Raw genomic sequence first — 24,259 nt, 5'->3', positions numbered from 1 at the left:
GTTTATGCTTTACATAGGAAGTGTTGTCATCGATTCCTTGTAGAGATGCCACACCGCTGATTTCGTCTCATGGGATGGCAGCAGCTTTCAACCAAAGTGTTTGTGTCCTGGGTGGCGTCCTGGTAATACTATTGCATTATCCTCTGCGTAGTTGTTGTTGAAATTCACAACTCACTGCAAGTCCTCATGCTTCAGGTGTAACCTGCCTTGCTTGGGCCAGCTCTCTTTTTGATGGGGGGCATTAGACCATTCTCTTTTTATGAATAGTGGAGGAGAGTCAGGCGTGTTCTACTGATGCTGAAAGACAAATTCCAGATACAAATATTTTGCATCATTATACAACAGATAACCGTAATCACCGTCAGACACACCTGGCTAACTTGATGGGTCATGTAATCATCTGACGAAGTGGAGTCTTTTGTTTAGACATGCTAGCTAAACAATGAACCATAATCCTAATCCATAGAGTACTAGAAATACAAACCGATTGTCATAGCGAGCTAAAGTTAACCAAATAGGTTCATTAGGCTTTAACTAGCAATGCAAATGGCATTTGCATGCGCATTACTACACAGATCATACACGTAATGTTAGCTAGCGAGCCAGCCATCTAACGTCAGCTAGCTAGCTAACAGTAAGCTTTAACTTGTCGCTAGCTAGCAAAACAATGAACCATAATCCCAATCCATAGAGTATTAGCAATACAAACCGATTGTCATAGCTAGCTAAAGTTAACTAAATAGGTTCAATGTTAGCTAGTTAGCTAGCTAACATTAGGCTATAACTAGCAACGCAAAATGGTATTGTGAGATTACATGTATGATCTGTGTGTAGTAATGTTATGTAAGCTAGCGAGCTAGCCATCTAGCATCAGCTAGCTAGCTAACAGTAAGCTTTAACTTGCAATGAAAACAACTTTGACAAAATTAGAAACGTATACTATCTGAAACTCTAGCTAGACTCTTACCCGTATACATGGACGAACGCTTCACGGCAGACTGTAAACCATTTCATTAAATAAGACGTCCTGTGTCGTTTCCATTTTGTTTGTACAGCTTGCTTGGCCCGTTGTGTCAAGTCACTCTGGTTCACACTGACCGTGTGCAATGCCATAAGAATCATCAGATCTTTCTCCCTCTCTGTCACAGATGCCATGGTTGCCCTTAGTTTGAAGATGTAATACGGTTCTATTCATCTCCTTATCATTCCACTGATTTCAAAACATAGTCAACTTCTTCCGCGACAACAAATCAAATCAAATCGTTATTTGTCACATGCGCCGAATACAACATTTGTAGACCTTACAGTGAAATGTTTACGTACAAGCCCTTAACCAACAATGCAGTTAAGAAAAATAAGTGTTAAGAATAAGTACAAAAATGAAAGAGCAACAATAAAATAACAGTAGCGAGGCCATATACAGAGGGTAGTGGTACAGAGTCAATGTACGGGGGCACTGGTTAGTCGAGGTAATAATGTACATGTACTGTAGGTGGTTTGAAGTCAAACACCGTCCCAGTGGAACCTTAGCACAGGCCTATGCTAAGGTCCAGCCCTTTCCCAGGCCCTCAGATTGTTCTGGTGTTTGCAGGCCACTTTCACCTGGCCATTGAGGGCCAGCAACGTACGGTCTCTCCAGTCCCTATGAATTCCAACCATTAACCTTGCCCACACAACCACTACACGGTGCGACTTAGCACAGTCTTTACTGACTGAAGACAGGCAGATCCACAGCATGTAGATAGTAAAGCCACTCTAATAGTAGAGTTCAGTGGCCTTTTTTTGCTGTAACATGATGCAATGTTGTGAAAAACTTCCACAGGACAGTATAAAAAGTATAAGCCAAAAGAAATGCGCTGTTAAACACAACCTGAGGTTATGATTGAAATGGAGCCTCCCCTCTCTGTCTGTCTCTCTCTCTCTCACCTCTCAGACTCTACTAGAATTTCACAGCAGGTTATTGATCTTCATCCCTCAATTTAAAAAACAGAGCCGTCCGCTTCCGCCACATTGGCAGACCCTAACAAGCACCGTTTCTCACACATCTCTTTTATATTTTATCTTGCAGTCCCTGGCTCTCTCCGAGCCAAAATGGAGAGCAGGTCCCTTTTGTGACAGGTCCCTTTTGTGAGACTCAGACAGTGGAGTCGAACCAGAGGAATGCTCAACTCCCCAGGCATCACATCACTCTAGTCATATCAAGTGTTGAAATAACAACATAAATGTATTTAGGAATAGTTATTTTGGTGAATCATAGCTTGTGAGGCCATTATAAATCAGTTCCTGTCTTATTTTTCACTTTTCTGAATTGATTTCTGCTATATTAGTGCTATTATGCTGTTATTAATCGTTGCAGAGTAATATGCTTAAGCTAAAGTTGGATTGAACAAGAGAGACATTTCTCTATAATCTCACCATTGGTGTCATTTCCTGAAACTACAGCAAATGACAATCAAATGCACATTACAAAGATGACAGAGTCCTGCATGCTTTGGCTAATGTCTTGTCTACATGGATTGGAGTGAGTCCTGAAGACATGTTGGCCTGCTAACCAGTATTCCAGTCATTCTCTGACATATCCTTACTCACTCAAAACGACCTTAACTAATTACCCGAGAATAACCCTAGCATGATTCAGAGCCCTGTACCGCTGTTGTACGATAGCGATGCCGGTGATACGCTCCTTTGAAGGGATGGCTTGCGCTAGTTTTATCGGTGCGGTTGCGGTTTGATCGATGTGTGTACAACTCATTGGCTAAACGCTACCAGATACCATAGATGCTATAACAAAGTTCAGATACCACCACCCCCCATCCCCCACCACACGCACACACGCACACACTTCTCTGATGGGGCCCCCTGTGCAGTGCAGTACACCAGGTGGTGAGCAGAACCCAACAGATGTAGTACTGAACTAGAGGCTACATCTGCCTAACCAGAGCCACGCAGACTGGGTTCAACCATAGTGATGTATAGGAGCTGTCAGAGTCCAAACCCCAGCCCATCTATTAGGGCAGCGTCATGGTTTCATGTGGCAACTGAGTTTGTGTGTGACTGTCTGTAAGTGCATATGTGGATGTGTGTATAAAGGGGGAAGGTGTTGGAGGATGTTTTAGGTGGGTGGGTGGAGTGTTGGTAGAAGAGGAACAGCTCATGCCATGCAAAAAAATGTAAGTAAAAGAAATAGATTAGGAATGAATAGCAATACGTGTTAAAATTTGGCAAGAGAGAGTGATAGAGAAAAAGAAAGCGACAGCAAGAGAGGGAGAGATAACGTGTGTGTGTCTGTGTGTGTGTGTGTAACGTTCCTCTTCATAAACTCCAGTCCTGGGAGATGGAGTGCACTGCCAGGTCGCTGCTCTGACTGTCTTCTGGGAAATGCTGGGTCACTGTGAAATAACTCAGGGATATTTACCATTGACCATTTGTCTTAACCCCAAACGCACATAAAAACCCCAGCGCCTGTCATGGTGTTAGACCCTCGCCCAAACATTCAGAGCCCCAGGAGCCCCCCTCTCACCCTCCTCTCTCGCTAAACCATCGCTCCATAAAGCTATCTTCTGACTAACCTCTGAACTGTCTTTCTGGACGTGGAACTAGGACCGAAGACAGAAGTTGACCGTCAATTCTAAAAAGTGAATTCCTCTCTCAAGTTGTCTGAATGCCATTTATACAGAGAAACAGGGAGATGGGTTTAGAACTTCCAGGTACAGTAGCTAGCTAACTTCCTGGTACAGTAGCTAGCTACCCCCCTCCCTTGCCCCACCAAATACTGCTTACTTAAGCAATGATGGTCTACCCCCAATAGAGCCCTCCCCCCCATGTCTGCCACATCCATGGTCCTCTGCATTACTCCAGGGCTCTCTAAACAAGCCTATCCTAGCCCACTACCGTGCTAAAGTCCCCCTATAGATCAGTTACAGAAGGGGGCTCAGCCATTCTCTATGTCTATTTACTCAGCCAAAGGTGTTATTGCTGCCCATGCAGACCAAATGATAACATGCATTTAAACATAATCATACTTAGGTGCCTATAATCTGAGGCTGTTTGAGGAGATTGGTGGTAATGGGATATGGAGATGGGAGAAGGTAGCTGGCGGCTGTTGATTGGGCCTGCTGTCAATTTGGGGATGGGCATGCTTGTTTTTACAGAGATGAGAGTGTGATGTCATTTAAGCTGTGGATCACATTCAGACCGTGACCCTACTGCAGACTACAGGCAATGGGCCTTACTCAGACGAGGCACCAGGTTGGTCCACACTTTTAAAGAGAGATAATATATTAGAGATCACCCTTTACTGGCCCTTTGAGGTGGGTTTCAACAAGGGTGGATGCAGTCCAGGAGTTTAAGAACCAATAGAGCACCACTAGCTCTCACCAACCAAGAAGGTGGAAAAGCGGTTGAGGATGTTGGATCTGTGGCAAGCAGGGATGTTCAGAGCCACATTGTATGCGCCAAGGCCATCCTAAGAAACAGAGAGAAAAGATGAAGATACTATAAATCCTCCCACTTGTGTAAGAGCCCAGACAAACAGGACTAGCACCTGACGGATCTCACAATATCCAGGCTAGGGACCATATAGGCTACTGTTTCTGGCTCGTGTGGGCGTCTGTTGCCGGGGGAGATCACTGTTCCTCTCCATCGGCCTCTGTGTGAAGTGTAGTAAAAAAAATCCTGTCTCGCCGGTCCTAATTGATGTACAGTTTCCTCTGTGTCCAGGCACTGCTTTCGGGAGGCTAGGCAGTTTGAAAGGAGAGGAAATGGGGGGGGGCACGAAGGGGTCAAGTCGTCTCGTTTGTGCTGGTCCCTAGGAACAATGACAGGGGGCTGCTGTAGTGAGGGGGTAGTGGGGTGAACGTACCCGAGACAGAGGGGTTAGATGTGAAGAGGACGGGGCGTGGGGGGGGGGGACATGGATGTTGCCAGAAGCAGCAAGGAGTTGGAGAATGTGAAGAGAACTGGACGGAATCATACAGTAAGTCATGCAGCCCAAGAGCGTCATAAAGGCAATGTGATTTTCATACAGTGGGCTTTGCACACCAACATAAGCAAACAAGTTTGCCCTGAGGGTTGTTACTGAATTAGCAAATGCTACTTACCATTGTTTTTAATGAGTTGACTTCTGCCTTGGGTATGGTATTGTGTTTTTTTATGTTCAGTAGCAAGGAGGCCATGGAATACTGATTGTTTATTTGATTAGGTCATTTTCTTGTTCGGTAAACTTTGTCATGCATAAACACACACTAATACACCTTTCACAGACACACACAATCACTCGCTCTTCAATACATTTACTTATTCATATTTCCCCCTGTTTTCGGGTTGGCATTTCTCCCACGCGAAACCAAGTCGCTTATCCATTTGTGCGTTCGGAAGCAGTCCATTGTCCGAGGGTTGGAAGTTGCCAGGTTCTCTTGTGGTGTGGTATTTTACATTTAAAAAGGACCACCCATTGGGCTCAGAGGGGAAAAATTCCCATCGAGACGTCTGTTCGGAATATTAATGGGCTTCTCCTGGGAAAACTGCCCACTGATTGAGCCACTCCAAACCCAGTGTCCCTGCTTCCGGCCTCTGGGGAGTGGGTGTATGCGCCAAGCCCGGGGTCTGGTCCTCACCCAGTCAATTGTGTGCATCACACACAGTTAGACACACACAGTTATAACTCCGAAATGTGGTTATTTTCGGACTTCGTACAGTCATGTAAAGATAGAGAAGGTTGGTGTGTCTATGTGCCAGTTAAATGATGCACAAGCCTATTGACACTTAATCATAATGGATAGCGTTTAAGATTGCATTTTCTCTGTCTCAAAACACTTTATATTGTACGGGGGTAACTAACCCAATCCACCACCAATAGGTGCACTGGGATATTTTCAGACCCAGCCAGAGATCCTATAGTGAACAGGAACTGTTTTGGTCCCTCAGGCACCAGTATCAAGGCTATAGGGTATCTTATGGCAATCAGTAACAGGCCTTTATTTAGACCTGTCCCTCAGAGCAGCTGACAAGACAGACTGTCTATATGATTAGTTCCACGCCACAGTTGGGCAGTGCAAGCTCTAGTGGGGGCCCCAAGCGAGATTTGGTTGGGGCCCCCCACCTCACAGCAAAACATTAGTGTGTCAACCCCCTTGACAGTAGAGAGAAATTGAAGTTAATTTCCTGCAATTCTACACATTGCCATGGGGCAGAGAGAAAACATACTTAAGCCATGTTATTGATATTTGCATGAGAATTACTAACAAAATCTATGGGACCTTCTCTGGTCAGAAATAAGCTATAGGTCTACACAGCCAAGGTAGCTCAATGAAGACAACCCAATAAATATATAAAGTGACATTTAGCAGACGCTTTTATCCAAAGCGACTTAGTCATGCGCACATATATTTCTACTTCTGGGTGGCCCTGGGAATGAAACCTCACAACCCTGGCTATGCAAGTATCCCACCCGGGCCCGAGACTAACATGGCTCACCTACCAGACTACGCCGGTTCCTGTTTAATGAGGTGGAACACCTCAACCAGGACAAGACAGGTTTGTGACACGCAACATATTGATTGGGTCATGAGCAAGACAATGGACAAGGTAACACTTTAAATCAAATATACAATTTTATGAAAATATTTTTGAAATGTTGTAAGTGAAACTATCTGGCCATAGTCTGTTTTAACGTTGCCATTATAAATAACAGGCGGTGATACATACCCAGATGGTGGCTTGCACACTACTCATACAACTAGAATACCTAGGATTACAATCACATTAGCGTCACTTTAAGAGCAATAAATGATCAGATTATTAATAGTTACGAATACCCAAGCAAAGCCACCATCACTGCGGCGCTCTCCCATTAAAAAAATAAAAAGCCAAAACCCCCTGAAAGCAGGGCAAATTGTTTAGAACAGACACCGCTATAAGCTAGCACCAACCAGACCTCAAACATTTGTAGTCTCACGCTCCTGGCACACTGCCCTAACAGGTGCTCCACCCCAGACACAAATGCACCACGGGTTATAAACGAGACCAAGGGCGTGAACTGCAGTGAAAGAGAGAGCATAGTTCATTAAGGGATGTTCCAATCACGGGAGGAGGGTGGTTGAAAAAGTTCATACAATTAAGCACAGCAAATCTCCAAGTCACAGCACACATGCAACCAATGAATGGCAATCAGCGGTCGATCAAGGTCAATTACTTGCGAGATCATGCAAAGATCAGTGAAAATTCAATTCATATAAGAGCTAAAGTCCACCCTATAACACAAGCGCCATGCTCTACCAACTGAGCCATACAGGACCAAAGATAGGCGGATGGGTTGAGGATGATGCTTAGCAACATGCCTTGTCATAGGGCGAGAGCGTTCATTGTATTTCAGTGCACTGCTGGGACTGAGCCTACACCCCAGCATGTGACTTGGCCTGGGAGCACACTGGCGGGGGAAAACATCCATGTGAAACATGTCATCTGTCCACTCCTAAGTGCTACCATTTCCCCATTAGAAGAGCAGGGATACTGATGGCTTTTTCAGATGGGCTGGGCTGCTTTCAACTGAAGTCATCTCTCTCCCTCTCTTTCCCTCCTTATTGCTTCATTTTCTCGCTCTTCTCTGCCTCCCCCTCTTTCCTTCCTGTCTAGGAATCGATTCCAAGGTGCCAAACTGATGTCTTCCAATCGGATCACTGGAAACAGGTGCTAGATATCCTCCTCCCACCTTGATCAGCCAATGAACTAGGTGCAGAGCCAGATCATATAATATGGTGGAAATGACTGTATGTAATTGTCATTGACACTTAAAGAATAAGGTAATTACATTACATAAGTGGATACTTCACTTCTATAAACAGCTACAGTGGTAGTTTTAATTCAGCAAGTTACATCTTTCTCTCACACCTTGATGAATGTTTCTAGTATGCCTAAAAGGCTACAATACACTGTCACTCTCACTTCTCGGGTTTCAAAAACAATGACTGATGCCATATAAAACTATGCGTATAGTGATTCTGATGATGATTTAAAAAACATACTGTACAATAACATGGATACAATTATATTTTTGACCGACTGGATCGATTCGGTCTTATGCAGCAACATTTGAAATGGTGTTTTATTACATTGGATAAAAGTAGAGACTCAGAGCTAGAAAATTGTATTTCATACACTACAGTTGAGGAACAATGGGAAAGTCATTCTGATTTGAAAGTTGATAAACTTTGTCTATACCCTTTCAGCATTGTTCACACCCTCTGAAGCCTAGCCCCACCATCTCTTTTATGGATTCACATTCATGACAATAGCAGCCTGTTGGTCCAAACTAGCATAACTGGTGTATTTTAACACCAATAAACCCATCCGTTTAAAAATACATTTTGTATGTCAATCTTGCAAACCAGGCAACTAAAAGCAACTTTCTAAACAATGTTTTGGTTTGTTTCTAGCTTGTTAGCATAGCTAGCTAACGTTAAGTTAGTTAGCTAGCCAGTTCAAATAATGACCACATCATATAGCTGATAACGGCTTAACTTTAGCTAATTTGTATGAATTATTACAGGAAAATAAACTCACAACAAGATCATGATTTACAAGTTAATGGCATGCTAATTACAGAAAAAATCTTGCCAGTTGTGAGTGTGGCAAAATAAAAGCAGGGCATTATAGGCTAATTTGACTTTGGAGCAGGTCATGTTGTTCTTCACATTACCGTCTCTGGTAAACACACACTCTATCAAATAAAATCTAAGTTGATTTGTCACATGCACAGGATACAGAAGGTGTTATGGTACAGTGAAATGGTACCTTGCATAGTAGAGTCTTTTGATTAGACATGTAGCTAGCTAGCTCATGACATTACTACCTTGCATGAATCTGCAGATAGCAAATCAACTAGATTCAATGTTAGCTAGCTAACATTAGGCTATAACTATCAATGCAAATGGCTCTGAGATACAAATAATATTACTACTCAGATCATACATGTAATATTAGCTAGCGAGCCAGCCAGCTAACGTTAGCTAGCTAGCTAACAGCACGCTTTATTAACTTGCAATGAAAACAACTTTCTGACTAAATTTGAAACGTATAATATCGGAAAATGTAGCTTGCCAGACTCTCTTACCCGTCCATATACATGGATAAATACTCCTTCCTCTATGTCACAGATGCCATGGTTGCCCTTAGTTTGAAGATGTAATCCGGAGACAGGTGTTTTATACAACAGCCTTCTGTGTGTTCTGTTTTTGACTCCCTCCACATATTTGCAATTAAAAGCCAGAATTTTCTCCATCTCCTTAGCTGTCATATGCTGCTTCCACCGGGCATTCCACTGATTTCAAAACTCTGTCCTCCAGAAAGTGGGGAACAACACTTTTGCAGTTATTTGTGATATCTTTCATAAAAGCTGTATTAGAAAGGGTTACCTACACATACTGAGCAGCCCTTTGTTATAGACAGAAGCGTGCTACATGGCAGACCAATCCGAACTCATCTCTCAGCATGTCCAGTCCATCCATTATCTCAGCCAATCATGGCTAGCGGGAAGGTTCCTGTCTTTTTCTGTGGCTAAACCAACTAGGCTCTATTTTACTCATATTTACAGATGGCATACAAGTTTGTTATTAAGGAACATGGAAGTTTACATGTTCCAGAAAGCATTTCTGCCATAAAACACAGTTTGATCAAAAATAAATGTTTACGTTCGAATGCTTGTGACGCGAGACATACGCCTAGTTTCCTGAAACGAGTCACATTTTATGGTCCTCCTATGCCTTGTGTCCATACTATAAAACTGTGGTTTCAAAAATCACAATAGCTTCCAAAAGGTGTGATTCATAGTAGTAGAGAATAGGAAAATGGCACTTGGTCCCCTGGTGTTGTGAAGCTTGTAAATATTTCCTTGAGTTGACCTTCAAAAGGTGGCAGCACTGACAATCTTTAAAGAGAGCTTTGCTGGTAGGGAAGCAAAGTCCCCCGCTTTAAATTGAAAAACATTAAAGTTTTTTTCACGGTTGTAATGTTTTTCTGCAGAGTAGCCTCTCCCAGTAAAGCTCCAGAGCCTTACAACATGCAGACAGGAGGAAGGAGGTACCCCCTGTTGCTCCAGCTGACGGAAGAGAAAGAACGAGAAAACAAATGAGAAAAACAAGGCTTCTGAGAGAACTGCCTTCTCTCAGGCTCGCTCTTTAACTCTTTCTGTCTACCTCTCTGTCTCAATTTGACTAAACAGTAAAATTCTGAGATTGATATTGGGTTGGTTTAAATGTTATGAATTCCAGCTTATAGAGAGGTGTTATGCAGCATAATGTTTATCCATATCAACTAGATTCCTTGTTCCCCCACCCTATTCAATAAGTAGGTCATGTATTGTGCAATAAAATATCAACAACCATTTTGTTTCTAGAGTATTTTCTCTTTTATTGCAAATACAATACAAAAGTTAAGCTTCTTTTTAAGACAGTACAGTAACATGTTAAGCTAGCTGAAGAAAATGACAATTTGTTCAGATGCATCAGAAAAAAAAACATCAATACTGAGATAGTACTGTATGTGTCAGGACGTTAAAAAAAAAGTCCTTAGAAAAGACAGGGATGCTGGTACCTCTAATAACACAAACATATTAGCCACAGCGTAAACATAACTAATTGTAAAACTTTGTCATTATGCTCAAAACGTATTTCCAGTTTAGAATCCAAACTTCACAATTAACAATAATCCGTACACAACTAGATAACAAAAAATTACAAATTAAACACTTAAAATAGAAACATTTACATACGATAAATAAAGCATGATGATTACAGTTTGTGTCATTTTTTAAGTAACCCCCTCGGCTAAAAAGACCGGTTTATATGACATTTAATATCCAGAAGGTAACTTATTTTGAAGACAAATTAATTAATTGTATAAAATATAAAATAAAGAATAAAATGCTAAATAATAATTACTTTGAAAATAAAATTAAGCTAATAAATAAATTAAAGGGTTAAGACTGAGAGGGGGCGGGAGGGGGTGAGAGGTGGATCAGGCAGGGGGCTGTAAAACGACACTGGCGTGATGGTGGACTGCAGGGGACGCCCGAGAGGTCAAAGGGCACTTCCTGTGGCTGTCAAACACATGCTGTCAGATGGTAAGTAGAATCTCAGCTGTGACTTCTCTCTTCTATAGTATGTGCTGTAGCACACACACATCCTATCACCCAACCTCTGATATGCTAGGCACTAACGGTGCAAAAGGCTGGAATCTCCTGCACAAAACGATAACGTCCAAACTTCTTCCCTTGCCATTCACAACATGCCCCTCTTACATCTAAGAACGTGCTATAATCATAATAAATCATTGATGGAGAAACCCTAAACTGCACAAATACAAATGTAGTTCATTTTGTTGGATGCCACAGCACATATAAGCACAATGCACTGCAGGAAGACAAACAAAAACTAACACAACCAAAAAAGGACAGAGATTTACTGCCTGTAAAAAATTCCACCAGAGAATTGAGGCCATAGAATAGATAACTGCACTACTGTGGTTTACTGCTGAACTGGATAAAAATAAAGCTTTTTCTCTACAAATACGTGTTTAAAATCCCCCAGAATAGCAAACTGCCAGAGTAAAAAAGGTAAGAAAACATACACAGTACCTACTAAAAATATCAACAATTTAAACAGTCCTCACAGAGGATTTCTCAATGCTCAAAATATGTTTCATCAATACACAAAAAAAAAGGCACGTTGTGAGCCATTCGGATCTAATTTCAGTTCTCTCAAGTCCAGCTTTCCTTCTTCTTCTTTGTTGTCTTCTCCTCTGTTGTAAATTCAAGTGTCTGTTTGCTGGGAGCTAGATGTTGGAATGTTGTGACAAAGTCTCCCTCTGCAAGATGGGCATGTCTATCAGTCTATGTAAGTCTGTGTGTAGATGACTGTGTCCTCAGGGCCGGGAGAGCTGTGTGTACACTGGCTGCTGGTCCCAGTGATGCTGGGGACTTTGGGTCTGTGGCACGGAGGGCACTCCTGTTGTGTCTGCGATGGGGGTGTACATGGGCCTCTGGCTGGGGCTCATGTAGCTGCTGAAGGAGTAGAGCCCTGAGCCCTGGCCCCCGGCTGCGTGGCTGTAGTAGGAGTTGGTGCCGCCCTGGTGGTCAGAAAAGTCATACTGGGCGCGGGTGATGGAGGGGTAGGCGGAAGAGCTGTAGTGTTGCAGGTTGAAGGAGCCGTAGGTGACGTGCTGCGGGGGGGAGGAGTTCTGCTGATCGTTGTAGTGGGTGGGGCTCAGCTGCTCTGTCTTGATGTGTGTGGGGGTCCTCTGGTTCTGAACCTGCTCCCCTCCACTACCCAGCGTGGTCAGGGAGTGCTGCTGCTGACTCTGGCTCTTGGTCATCCAGCTGTGCCCTGCGGTGCCCCCTGCTGCCTGGCTGACTGCGGAGCTGCTGATGCCATAGGTGCCGTTGTAGGAGACCTGGCCAGCGGCAGTGCCAGGAGCGCCTGGGTGACCGTTGGGGGGCAGGTACTGGTCAAACTCGTTGACATCGAAGGTATCGATGTGGGAGATGACGTCGCTGCTCAGCTCACCGATGTCCACATCGCGGAAGTCAATGTTGAGCTGACGACCCGTGCCTTCCTGTAAGGGGCGACCCTCGCGCTTCAGGTCCACCTTGCCCACTTGGATGTCGGTCTTAGGTGTGGTGGGAGGGGTGGGGGGCCCTTGGGACTGGCCTGAGAGAGAGAGGGTGGGTTACATATAGAATACATATTTCTGTAATACAAATCTCAGAGCAAGAGCAGACCCATGGATTTAATTGAAAAGGAAAAATAAGGGCTGTACAAGTGGTCAAGCATGAGTGGAATAAGAAATGGGTCTAGACATCAAGTTAAACTAACAGAGAACATATATGATAATATCAGTCATCAGCTTTTCAAACAATCTATTTCATACAGGTTTATTCTTATAAAAAGTCTAGCAGCATTGAAGTGTCAAATATACATTGACGAACACATGTTGAATGAGACCAATGCAATAGGCACTACGCATTTTATTTATTCTTACCGGAGTGTTCTCCGGGGGAGTGCACTTCTCCTATGCTAGAGGCTGGAGAGTCAGCTTGCTGGAGCGCCTTGAAGATCGCTCCTGGTGATATGTGCGTCTGCTCGGTGCCGTCCTCAGACTCGCTTTGTCCGTTCTTCATGGACTTCCTTCGCCGGGGCTGGTACTTGTAGTCGGGGTGGTCTTTCTTGTGCTGTACCCTCAGGCGCTCTGCCTCCTCCACGAACGGACGTTTCTCTCCCTCATTGAGTAGCCTGTGCGTGAAAGGCAAATAGATACATGAGTAAATCAAATATTAAATTGACAACCAAATAGTTTACTACGAAGGTTAAATGATCACAGTATCGAGTTCACATGCGAGCGTGAAATGCATGAGTAAAATTAGAATTGAGTTTGCCTATTAAATAAAACTATTTTCAGTAATAAGACCACAAACGCGATGCCACTCGAAATAAACCTTTGGAAGTAATGACAGAGAGGAGTGAGACTCACCTCCATAGTTTCCCCAGAGTTTTGCTCAGCTCCGCGTTGTGCAGATGAGGGTACTGATCAGCCAGCTTTCTCCGGGCGGCTTGCGCCCAAACCATAAACGCGTTCATCGGTCTCTTGACGTGGGGCTTGTTCTTACTAGATCCGTTCACTCGGACTGGCATTGGCACCAGGGTCCAGTCGTAGCCCTTCAGCACCTGGGACACCGCGTCGCGGATGCACACAGGGAACTTGTCATCGTCGTCCTTCTTGAACTCGACGATGGGACCGTCCGGACCCATCAGCAGACCGTTCTCTGAAGGTCTGGTGTTCTCGGTGTCTGAGCCAGAGCCGGAAGGGCACGGGGATCCCGCAGAGTCCTCGGACATGCTCGGGCTCGGTGCGTCAGAGAGACATTTGTCTTGTTCGTCTGTCATTTTCAGGAAGGGGTCGAGTAGATTCATACGAAAAATGTTGTCGAACAATTACGCACAAAATATGAAAGTACGGCTCTTGAGGGTGAGATCCCTAGAGATGCTTTACACACGAGGAAAAGTTTGACCAAAGTATTTAAAATGTCCAAAAGTGGATAAAAAGTAACAGTAGACGTTATTTGCTCCTGCAATGAGGCAGTCAACTGCACAAAGCCTTTTGGAGAGAGAATGTCTTTATGCATATGCCTTTCTAAAATATTGTATAATAACCTAGTTTTGTTTGCAGGCGTCTCCACACTCGAGCAACAGCTGATGATTTGCGGCAACTTTTTTTTCCAGATAAAAAGAGAAAGTGTTCTAGTCTGTCTCCAAATAGTATCTCCAGAACGTGTGCGTGCTTTGAACTGAAATCCTTCGCAAGCGGACTTTATAAGTGAGTTACTGTGCGGCTACAGAATACCGGAGAATAACCAAATGTGATTGGTCGACAGAGCATAACGAACTGAAGGAATTGGATCCCTACGCCCCCCTCCCCTCCACACACACAGCATATGCACAGACAGTTTTACATTTTGTGTACAATACTGATGTAGGTATAATAATTAAAGTACTGAAATTGATTTTGGTTTACAAATATATGTTTATATTCTTAAATCAGAGACTATTCGAGTGTCTCATCCATACACTTATATTTAAATATTCTTATTCCATTCCTTTACTTAGATTTGTGTGTACTAGGTATCTGTTGTGGAATTGTTAGATATTACTTGTTAGATATTGCTGCACTGTCGGGAAACTAGAAGCACAAGCATTCGCTACACTCGCAATAACATCTGCTAACCATGTGTATATGACCAATAAAAAATGATTTGATTTGATTTGTTTAACTCACACCTTCAAAGTTAAACCAGTAAAAAAAAAAACTAATACTTGACGAAATAAAACATTGAGGATGAAATCATGGAAATAGGCCCACCAATTATGTTTCCATTATGACTCAATTTGTCTGCATGCAAAATCCCATATCGAAAGGCATACAAAGTCATACCTTCATACAATCGAGGGTCTGTAGTGACCATGCCCTACGGCTATTATGTGCGACAAACAAAGGCCACAGCAGATACATTACAAATATATATTTTTAAACAATTTATTAAATGCATACCAAACCAAGTATTATTTTTACTGGTTCAAAATGTCCATACAGTCTTTACCGTTTGGTTTGCAGAGAGGGATTGAAGGCGAAATTAAATGTTGGTCCATGCATGCCATGATAACATATGCCCATAGGGGGAGACAGCAGCCCAGGAACTTACATTACAACGTGTGCCTTTTTCTGGAGGACATGAGGAACACAAGAAAAGGTTGAAACATTTGCACTGCTGCAACCGTAGAGGATGATTAATATTTTTTCTATTGACAGCGCTGGAGATAAAAGCAGTGGTCAAAATTCTCCTATAAAATCGAACAAGTATTTCCTCACCCAAGCTCACCATGCACTTTTCCATTGATAAATAATATTTATATCTCCCTCAAAACACAGAAATATGTATGTCTCACCTAGAGATCTCCGTAATAAAGTCGGTGTACACTGGGAGTGGCTTGGTCATTCACAGTCCCTTCCGAACGAACCCATGTCGTTTGGTTGTTTATTTGGCTTTGTAAAGTTGTGGAAATTTGATTGAGGTTGTAATGTGTGTGTGTGTGCAACATGTGTTTTATTTCTCTCTCCCCCTCTCTGTTTCTATGCCTATTGCGGGCTGCTTAAGTGGAAGGGGACTCTGGATGTTGTAAAATTGTTTGTTTGTATTATGTCAGCCTGCCGAAATGTAGAATCAGTCAGTAATCCTATCTTCTCCTCAGTGCAATTAGAGCTCTGGTTCCAGATACAGAAACTCCCATGGTGTCTCCGCTCTTGTGCAGACATTTATTTACATTGAGCCTGTTTATTTAAGATATTCACTTTTAACATAAACAGAAGAGAGCATTTTAGACTTTTGTTAATAACCCATGCGCCACTAAACAGTGTCCTTGTTTGTTTATCGTCCTAAAAGGAATAAAGGCATCACTGAATACATTCACCAACAGAGCTCCAAGGATGATGATGAGGAAGATGAGGACTAACAATGTTGTTATAAAGTTTCAAGTCCAAGCGAGGAAGGCACTGGATAACATTCTGTCGGGTGGAGTCAGGTGTTTTCTTACAATCAGCAAGCTAGTTCCTTCTTCTAGCCCTGCAGGTCTGAAACCGGCTGGCATAGATACCAGACGGCAGCACCCCTACCTGGATTGGGTCATTCCAATTCACTTCTACGGAGAGGTGACATTATCTTTTTAAAATACATCAGAGTATTTAACTAATAATCAATGAAATGACATTCATAAATTCACCACAAAACGTGCATACAATCCCTCATCTCAAAATAACATTTATATGATCAAAATAACAAACAGGGAGAAACTAAGCACAGGAAGTGCACCACACACTTGCAGGAAACAATGAGCTTGCAAGTAACAGTTCTAAAGTGAGTAATATTTACTTTTAAAAGTAGCAAAATGCATAATAACTAGCGAGCCATGTAATGTAAACAAAGTAGACTCCTGAATAAAGTTTTATAAACCGAATGCTTGTCTGCAGGGATGGACATTTAACTAGCCTGCTAGCTCGAGGCTAGTAGTTTTCAAACCAGGCTAGTAGAAAACATGCAAACCTAGACCGCCAGGCCAGTGAAATTTGGTATTTTCATATTTAATGGCACTGATTGAAATTCCAAGAGTTCCATCCCTGTTAATCTTAGAGTAATTATTAACATGAAAATACATGTTTTCAAAGTCTGTAAATTAAATATGATAAAAGTCAGAAAAATACGTATTTTCAACGCCCGGAAAATATGCATTTTCAACATCCGGGAAGAGACGTCAGTTCAACTTTAATTCAGAACCGAAAATGAACCTGATTTCAATGTCTGAAAAAGACTTCTTTGTTACTGGCCTAATTAGAAAATGACATTGATCACAATGTTACAAATACTGGGATAATAATCTTACAGCGAGCGCAATAGCTAACATTTAGGCCTAAACTCAGCAAACAGGTAGACAACCAAATGGATGAAAGAGCGGGAGAATAAGACCATGATTTAATTAGACGTTCACACTGTGCAAGGCCGCATCATCACAAATGTATTGAGGGGGGAAAAAAGGTGTGGCCTTGGGGTGGATTTACATGAATGAAATACTGTAAAGTCTAGTGAGACTTACTCTTGAGAGTTAGAATAGGAGAATACAACAAGGTGCAAATTTGAAATTTGGTTGTGCATCAACAGTTGTTCTCTTGTTATGTCAGTCACTGACTGTCACTTAATTAGCCCATGTCAGAGATAAAACGTTTTAGATGAGTAAACTAGTCTAGCCAGCTATCTAAACTTGTATTAATCATGGTTGAATTGCATTTTTATTTAACTAGGCAAGTAAATTAACAACAAATTCTTATTTACAATGATAGCCTGGCAAGAGGCAATAGGCCTCATGTGGGGATGGGGAAAAAACCAAAAGTACAACAAAACGACAGAAGACGCTGGCAACAGCACAAATACAACAGCAAACAAACAGTCAATGTGCGTGTGTGTGCATGCAGGCATGAGTGTGGCGTGTGGTGTGTGTGAAATAAAACAACGTGCTTCCTTACATCAGGCAACGCAAACTAGTGACATCGGGTAAACAACTAGAAGCAACTACAGTACGGTGGATTCGGGAAGTATTCAGACCCCTTGACATTTTCCACATTTTGTTACGTTTATAGGCTTATTCCAAAATGTATTAAATAAATAAAAATCCTCATCAATCTACACACAATACTCCATAACGACAAAGCGAAAAGATGTTTTTAGAAATATTTTCTAATTTATAAAAAATGAAAAACAGAAACACCTTATTTACATAAGTATTCAGACCCTTTGCTATGAGACTCGAAATTGAGCTCAGGTGCATCCTGTTTCCATTGATCATCTTTGAGATGACAACTTGATTGGAGTCCACCTGTGGCAAATTAAATTGATTGGACATGATTTGGAAAGGCACACACCTGTCTATATAAGTTCCCACAGTTGACATTACATGTCAGAGCTAATACCAAGCCATGAGGTCGAAGGAATTGTCCGTAGAGCTCCAAGACAGGATTATGTCGATGCACAGATCCCAAGAGCACAGTGGCTTCCATCATTCTTAAATGGATGTAGTTTGGAACCACCGAGACTCTTCCTAGTGCTGGCCGCCCGGCCAAACTGAGCAATCAGAGGAGGAAGGCATTGGTCAGGGATGTGACCAAGAACCCGATCGTCACTCTGTTAGAGCTCCAGAGTTCCTCTGTGGAGGTGAGAGAACATTCCAGAAGAACAACCATCTCTGCAGCACTCCGCCAATCAGGCCTTTATGGTAGAGTGGCCAGGCGGAAGCCACTCCTCAGTAAAAGGCACATGACGGCCCACTTGGACTTTGCCAAATCCACATAAAGGACTATCAGACCATGAGAAACAAGATTGTCTGATCTGATGAAGCCAAGACTGAACACTTTGACCTGAATGCCAAGCGTCACGTCTGGAGGAAACCTGGGACCATTCCTACGGGGAGGCATGGTGGTGGCAGCATCATGCTGTGGGGATGTGTTTCAGTGGCAGGGACTGGGAGACTAGTCAGGATCGAGGGAAAGATGAACGGAGCAAAGTACAGAGAGATCCTTGATGAAAACCTGCTCCAGAGCGCTTAGGACAACAGACAGGGGCGAAGGTTCACGTTCCAACACGACAACGGCCCTAAGCACACAACCAAGACACAGCAGGAGTGGTGTCGGGACAAGTCTCTGAATACCCTTGAGTGGCCCAGCCAGAGCCCGGACTTGAACCTGATTGAACATCTCTGGAGAGACCTGAAAAAAGCTGTGCAGCAACGCTTCCCATCCAACCTGACAAAGCTTGAGAGTATCTGCAGAGAAGAATGGGAGAAACTCCCCAAATACAGGTGTGCCATGCTTGTAGCGTCATACTCATATTTTAATACATTAGCAAAAATGTGTAAAAACCTGTTTTGGCTTTGTCATTATGGGGTATTGTGTGTAGATTGATGACAAAAAACAACAATTTAATCAATTTTGGAATAAGGCTGTAACCTAACAAAATGTGGAAAATATCAAAGGGTCTGAATACTTTCCCGAATGCACTGTACATGTCTCAACAACATGTTCATCTATTTGTCCTTTGAACTCCTCCAGGAACACCCGGTCCTGGAGTTTTAGGCTTGGATAGCCCAGCCAAAAACCCTGGATGAACGGACATATCAGTACCATGCTGTGGGCTCGTAATGCAGTATTAAATGTCAGCAGAATGAACCCCTATGACAATGCCAGCAGGTATGAGCTCCGCAAATCCATTAGGGATGCAAAAAGACAATACATACTTAAACTTGAATTGAACGCATGTGGCAAGGACTTACAGACTATCACGGAAAATCCAGCTGTGTGGTGCCCACGGAAGCCTTCCTCCCAGATGAGTTTAACACATTTTATGCTCGCTTCAAGGCAGACAATACCGAGCCATCCAGGAAGACTCGACCTGCTCTGGACGACTAGGTGCTTTCGCTCTCCAAGCTTGATGTGAGGAATACTCACAAAGCCGCCGGCCCAGATGGCATCCCAAGACACGTCCTCAGAGTGTATGCTGACTAGCTGGCGGGCGTCTTCTCGGACATCTTCAACCTATCCCTGTCCCAGGATGTAGTCCGCACCTGCTTGAAGGAGACAACCATCATCCCAGTGTCCCAGATAAACATGGTGACATGCCCAAATGATTATCGTCTCTTCGCACTCACCCTGGTCATCATGAAGTGTTTGGAGAAGCTGGTCGTGGACCATATCCAGGCACACTGGACCCAATTTGCCTACCGCTCATACAAATCCATTGGAAAATGCAATTTCACACCATTCAGACCTAAAACACCTATGTGAGAATGTTGTTTATTGACTACAGTTTAGCATTCAACACTATTGTTCCCTCCAAGCTCGACACCAAGCTCAGAGTCCTGGCTCTGGACACCACCCTCTGCAACTGGATCCTGAACTCCCTGATGGGCAGACCACAGGCTGTGAGGATTGGCAACAACATCTCCTCCACACAGACTCCTCCCTTCAGGGGTGTGTCCTCAGCCCTCTGCTGTACTCCTTGTTCACCCATGACAGCATGGCTTCGCATGACGCCAACTCCATTATCAAGTTTGCTGACGACACCACGTTGTAAGCCTGATCACCAACAACGACAAGTCAGCCAATACAGAGGAGGTAAGTGGCACTGTGGTGCCAGGACAACAACCTCTCCCTCAACGTCAGCAAAATAAAGGAGTTGATTGTTGAATTCAGGAAGCATCCCTTGATCCACATCAATGGGACTGCGGTAGAGAGAGTAAGCAGTTTTAAGTTCCTCGTCACTGTGGACTTGACATGGACCAACAACACCACCACTCTTGTCAAGAGGGCACAACAGAATCTCTGTTCCTAAGGCGACTGAAGAAATTTGGCATGCCACGCTGGGTCCTCTCCAAATACTGCCTCTACACCATCGAGAGTTTCCCGGCCGGTTATCACGGCCTGGTACGGGAATTGCTCCGTCCACGACCGCAAGGCCGTCCAGCGGATGGTGAAGACGTTCCGGTATATCACTGGGACCCGTGCTCCCACCCATTCAGGACATCTACTTGAAACGGTGCCTGAGGAAGGAAGACAGCATCATCAAGGACACGACACACCCCAGCCACGAGTTGTTCACTGCCTTACTGTTGAGCATGAGGTCTGATACCGACAGGCTCAGATACAGTTTCTATCTACAAGCCATCAGACTGCTGAACACTTGAACTGGACTGACCACCTGCTTTGATTCTCCATACCTTTGCACACATGCACTCACTCACCCACTCACTCACTCAGGTAGCCTAGTGGTAAGAGCGTTGGACTTGTAACCGCAAGGTTACATGCTCAAATCCCTGAGCTGACAAGGTAAAAATCTATCATTCTATCCCTGAACAAAGCAGTTTACCCACTGTTCCTAGGCTGTCATTGAAAATTAGAGTTTGTTCATAACTGACTTGCCAAGTACAATAAACATAAACTCACCCACGCTGCTACTAGACTCTTATTATGTGTAAATATTGGACTATAAATGATGCCTTCCTGTATTATAGTTAGGGTAAAATGTTTATTCTATTCTACATTTACTTAGTTCGTATTCTTATATTTTATTATTTCTTATTGTTGTTGCATTGTAGAGAAGGAACCTGCAAGTAAGCATTTCATTGGTACACATGGTGAAAGTATCTTTTTCCATGCTCTGTTCCAACTTCTGGTTTCAACATGCTCGGTTTCAACTTCTCATCCACCCAAACTCCCAGATATTTGTACGTTTTGACTTGTTCTATAGAATGTCCTTCCAAAGTAGCAATTGTTTAGTATTGGAAAATACCATGCATTTTGTTTTAAAATAATTCAGAACAAGCTTAAAATTGTACAGATTCTATTGAATGATGTGAAAAGCTTTTTGAGCTTTTTCAAAAGCCAAAGTCGAACTGTTGTGACTTGAATATAGAACAGTGTCATCCGCATTAAAATATGTCTCCCAATGTTGTTGATCTAGATAATAAACAACAAGGGACCTAAAATTGATCCTTGAGGCACACCCAAGCATAACTCTATGGTTTCCAACTTACAACCATCTACCTTAACACACTGGGTTCAATTTGACAGGTAGTTCACAAACCACTCCAAAGCATGACCAGTAATAAAAATGAACTTCAGTCTCTGCACCAAGACAGTATGGTCCACAGTGTCAAATGCCTTTGACAAGTCTATGAATATAGATACACAATGCAGCTTCTTACCCAGGGCACAGTTCATATCACTCAAAACCTTCTAAGTTGCTGTGACAATGCTGTTTCTAGACCTGAAACCTGATTCCTACAACCACTCAAAATATTGTTTTCCTGGTGGTAGGCCTTAAGCTGCTTTTTGACTAGGGACTCCAATACCTTTGCCAGAACAGACAATTCAGCATCTGACCTGTAATATCTGACCGGTGGGCCCCCATTGATTATGTTTGTTACTCTCACTCAGATATCATATTAAAAACTGAAAACATTTCTCTCTACCCTATTGCAAAATGTGTGGAATTGCAGAAAATTAGCTGTACAACTTCAAATGTCCTTCTCTGCCCCATGGCAAAATTAGTAAAATTGCCACCAAAATATTAAGCTTGCAAGGTGGGGAGATATTAAAGTTACCTTCAAACAAACCAGGCTTAATTTTATCAGTATCATGGAAGTCGTGATATGAGGTAAAAAGCAAATTGCGACTGAACATTTTTATAATTCCCTGGTGAGTTTAGAAAAATGTAAAATGTCCGTAGATTTCAGCTGTGAAATTGCTCTGCTACTACAACTTTTACTGTAAGAGTGTTGGCTTAACGAGACTATTCTGTTTACACTGCCCTGCTTAGTAACTGTCGGGCGAGTGTCACAAAATGAGCAGCTGAGGGTATTTTTGTGAAAAGTCTAGTCAGTGTGAAGACCCTCTACCTCCGGAGGTAGTGTAGAAGACATCTCTTCAAGAGAGATTTGAATCTATGTAGATTCGTCTCTTTACAATACACAAGATTCTCTCCTCGACCTAGTTTGTGTCATCAAAGTTGTGTAGGGTAAAGAGGCCCAAGTATCAAAACTAGTAGAGATGGAAAAATGTGACTCACCCGTAACCCCTCCTCTCTCTCTCTCTCTGTTTGCCTGTAGTTCCAGCCACCTGCTCAGCACCAAGATAGCAGACTAGGCCAACACACCTGAATCCAAGGGGTACATTCACTCGGAACCAAACGGAACCAAACAGGGAGGGATCTACCTGAATTTTTCCAATAGAAACTCTCTTTTTTTGTTGTCGTTTGGAGTAAACGGTCGCCGTTGCAAAACATTTTGGACTGACGATTACACACCTTGTAACCATTGCACCATGTGGATTTGCCCCCCCCCCCCCCTCCCCTTCCTCAGAGTGCGTACAGAAGAGCTACTGCTACGGTAGGCCTACACCCACGCGACATCCTGTCAAAGATAACAAAGTCTACCAGAATTGGCACACAACAAACTAACAAAACATATGGTCTAATGTACTTTACACTCAGCCATACTCCCCCACATATCACACACTCTGATACTCACATATCACAAACACTAACTTTATATTTCTATTCAATGTGAAATGTCTGACAACTTTTCAACGGTGGAATGGAATTAAAACACTACGTACTGTGCAGATAGCATACTTTGACTTCTCTTGACTGTAAGATATCGGCTGGGATGCATAGCCTACGCCTTACCCTATTTGTTGTACAATGTCGAAAATAGTCTATCCTTTGAACGGTAGGATAAGACAATGATAAGACTGACTGAGCCGTAGGCCTAGAACGAGTTGGACTTGGAAGCATTTATTTAAGTGTCACTCCACAATGATACAATAATACAAAATATAGATTTTTCTTTTTAACCACATTGTGGCCAAGTCAAATGGAGTTTTGAGACACTAAAAACAATCATGGTCAAACATGGTACAGGCTGCATCTATAATATATGACATCATCTATACACATGTATGCATAAAAAAAAGTGGATAAGAAGACAATTAGGCACTTAAAAAGAAACGTCTCCGTTGGAGGATAAGATGGCAGGCTTTGGTGCAGGCATTTATATTATTGTTACCTAGGTAAGATTTCACATAGTTTATTATTTTCATCAAGACCATTAACATTTTGGTTATGGCTGAACAGCTGACCTAGGCCTATGTATTTGGATGAAAAATGACATTGTTTTCATTCCAACCATACTGGATTGTTCTAAACTACATGTGCCTTGGGTTTTGCATTTTTTATACAGTAAGTGCTGCATCGTGACATCCACGTTATGCAGTGTCTGAATTCCTTACACTCCACTATGTAATACACCATAACTACTCCAGTCCATGAGTGATGAGTGTCGGTCATACATAAGGCATTGCCTTGGCCCTGGGTTGGACAGGCCAGAGATGGGTATGGCTGAGACGCCTTGGGAAACTTCTCATCTTGACTTCGAGTTGCAGCGTCAAAATTCTGGGCAAACAGTGGGAGTCAATCGCTAAACCGTGTCTGCCTTTTCCTGAGAATCTCACTGGGCTGTCTGAGGGGAGATCTGGGAGTTCTCTCCTGGGCTTAGCGCTCTCTCTTTCCATTCAGGTTGTGGTTTAACAGTCCTAAAGGATGTCTTAGCTGGGACACATC

General features: G+C 42.9%; 1 protein-coding gene across 1 annotated transcript; it reads right to left on the bottom strand.

Moving 5' to 3' along the window:
• Positions 1-10,384: 10,384 nt before the first annotated feature.
• Positions 10,385-14,320, bottom strand: LOC120029736 (transcription factor Sox-9-A-like). The gene is made up of 3 exons (XM_038975004.1): positions 13,522-14,320; positions 13,033-13,283; positions 10,385-12,701 (listed from the first exon to the last, which is right to left on the bottom strand). The coding sequence occupies exons 1-3, from the start codon at positions 13,959-13,961 to the stop codon at positions 11,917-11,919; spliced, it is 1,476 nt and encodes a 491-aa protein (XP_038830932.1). The 5' UTR covers positions 13,962-14,320; the 3' UTR covers positions 10,385-11,916.
• Positions 14,321-24,259: the final 9,939 nt, after the last annotated feature.

Source organism: Salvelinus namaycush, chromosome 35 (genome assembly GCF_016432855.1).
Source record: "Salvelinus namaycush isolate Seneca chromosome 35, SaNama_1.0, whole genome shotgun sequence".
Classification (NCBI taxonomy): Eukaryota; Metazoa; Chordata; class Actinopteri; order Salmoniformes; family Salmonidae; genus Salvelinus; species Salvelinus namaycush.
Note: the sequence above shows the minus strand (reverse complement) of the source record. Positions and strands in the feature narration are given on the sequence as shown.

Bases quoted from the DNA above. Each gene is read 5' to 3' on its own strand.
- LOC120029736 (XM_038975004.1), bottom strand. From the start codon at position 13,961: ATGAATCTACTCGACCCCTTCCTGAAAATGACAGACGAACAAGACAAA. The intron at 13,284-13,521 runs GTGAGTCTCACT...TTTCACGCACAG, and splicing joins ACTCTGGGGAAACTATGGAG to GCTACTCAATGAGGGAGAGA. The intron at 12,702-13,032 runs GTAAGAATAAAT...TCTCTCTCTCAG, and splicing joins CTCCCCCGGAGAACACTCCG to GCCAGTCCCAAGGGCCCCCC.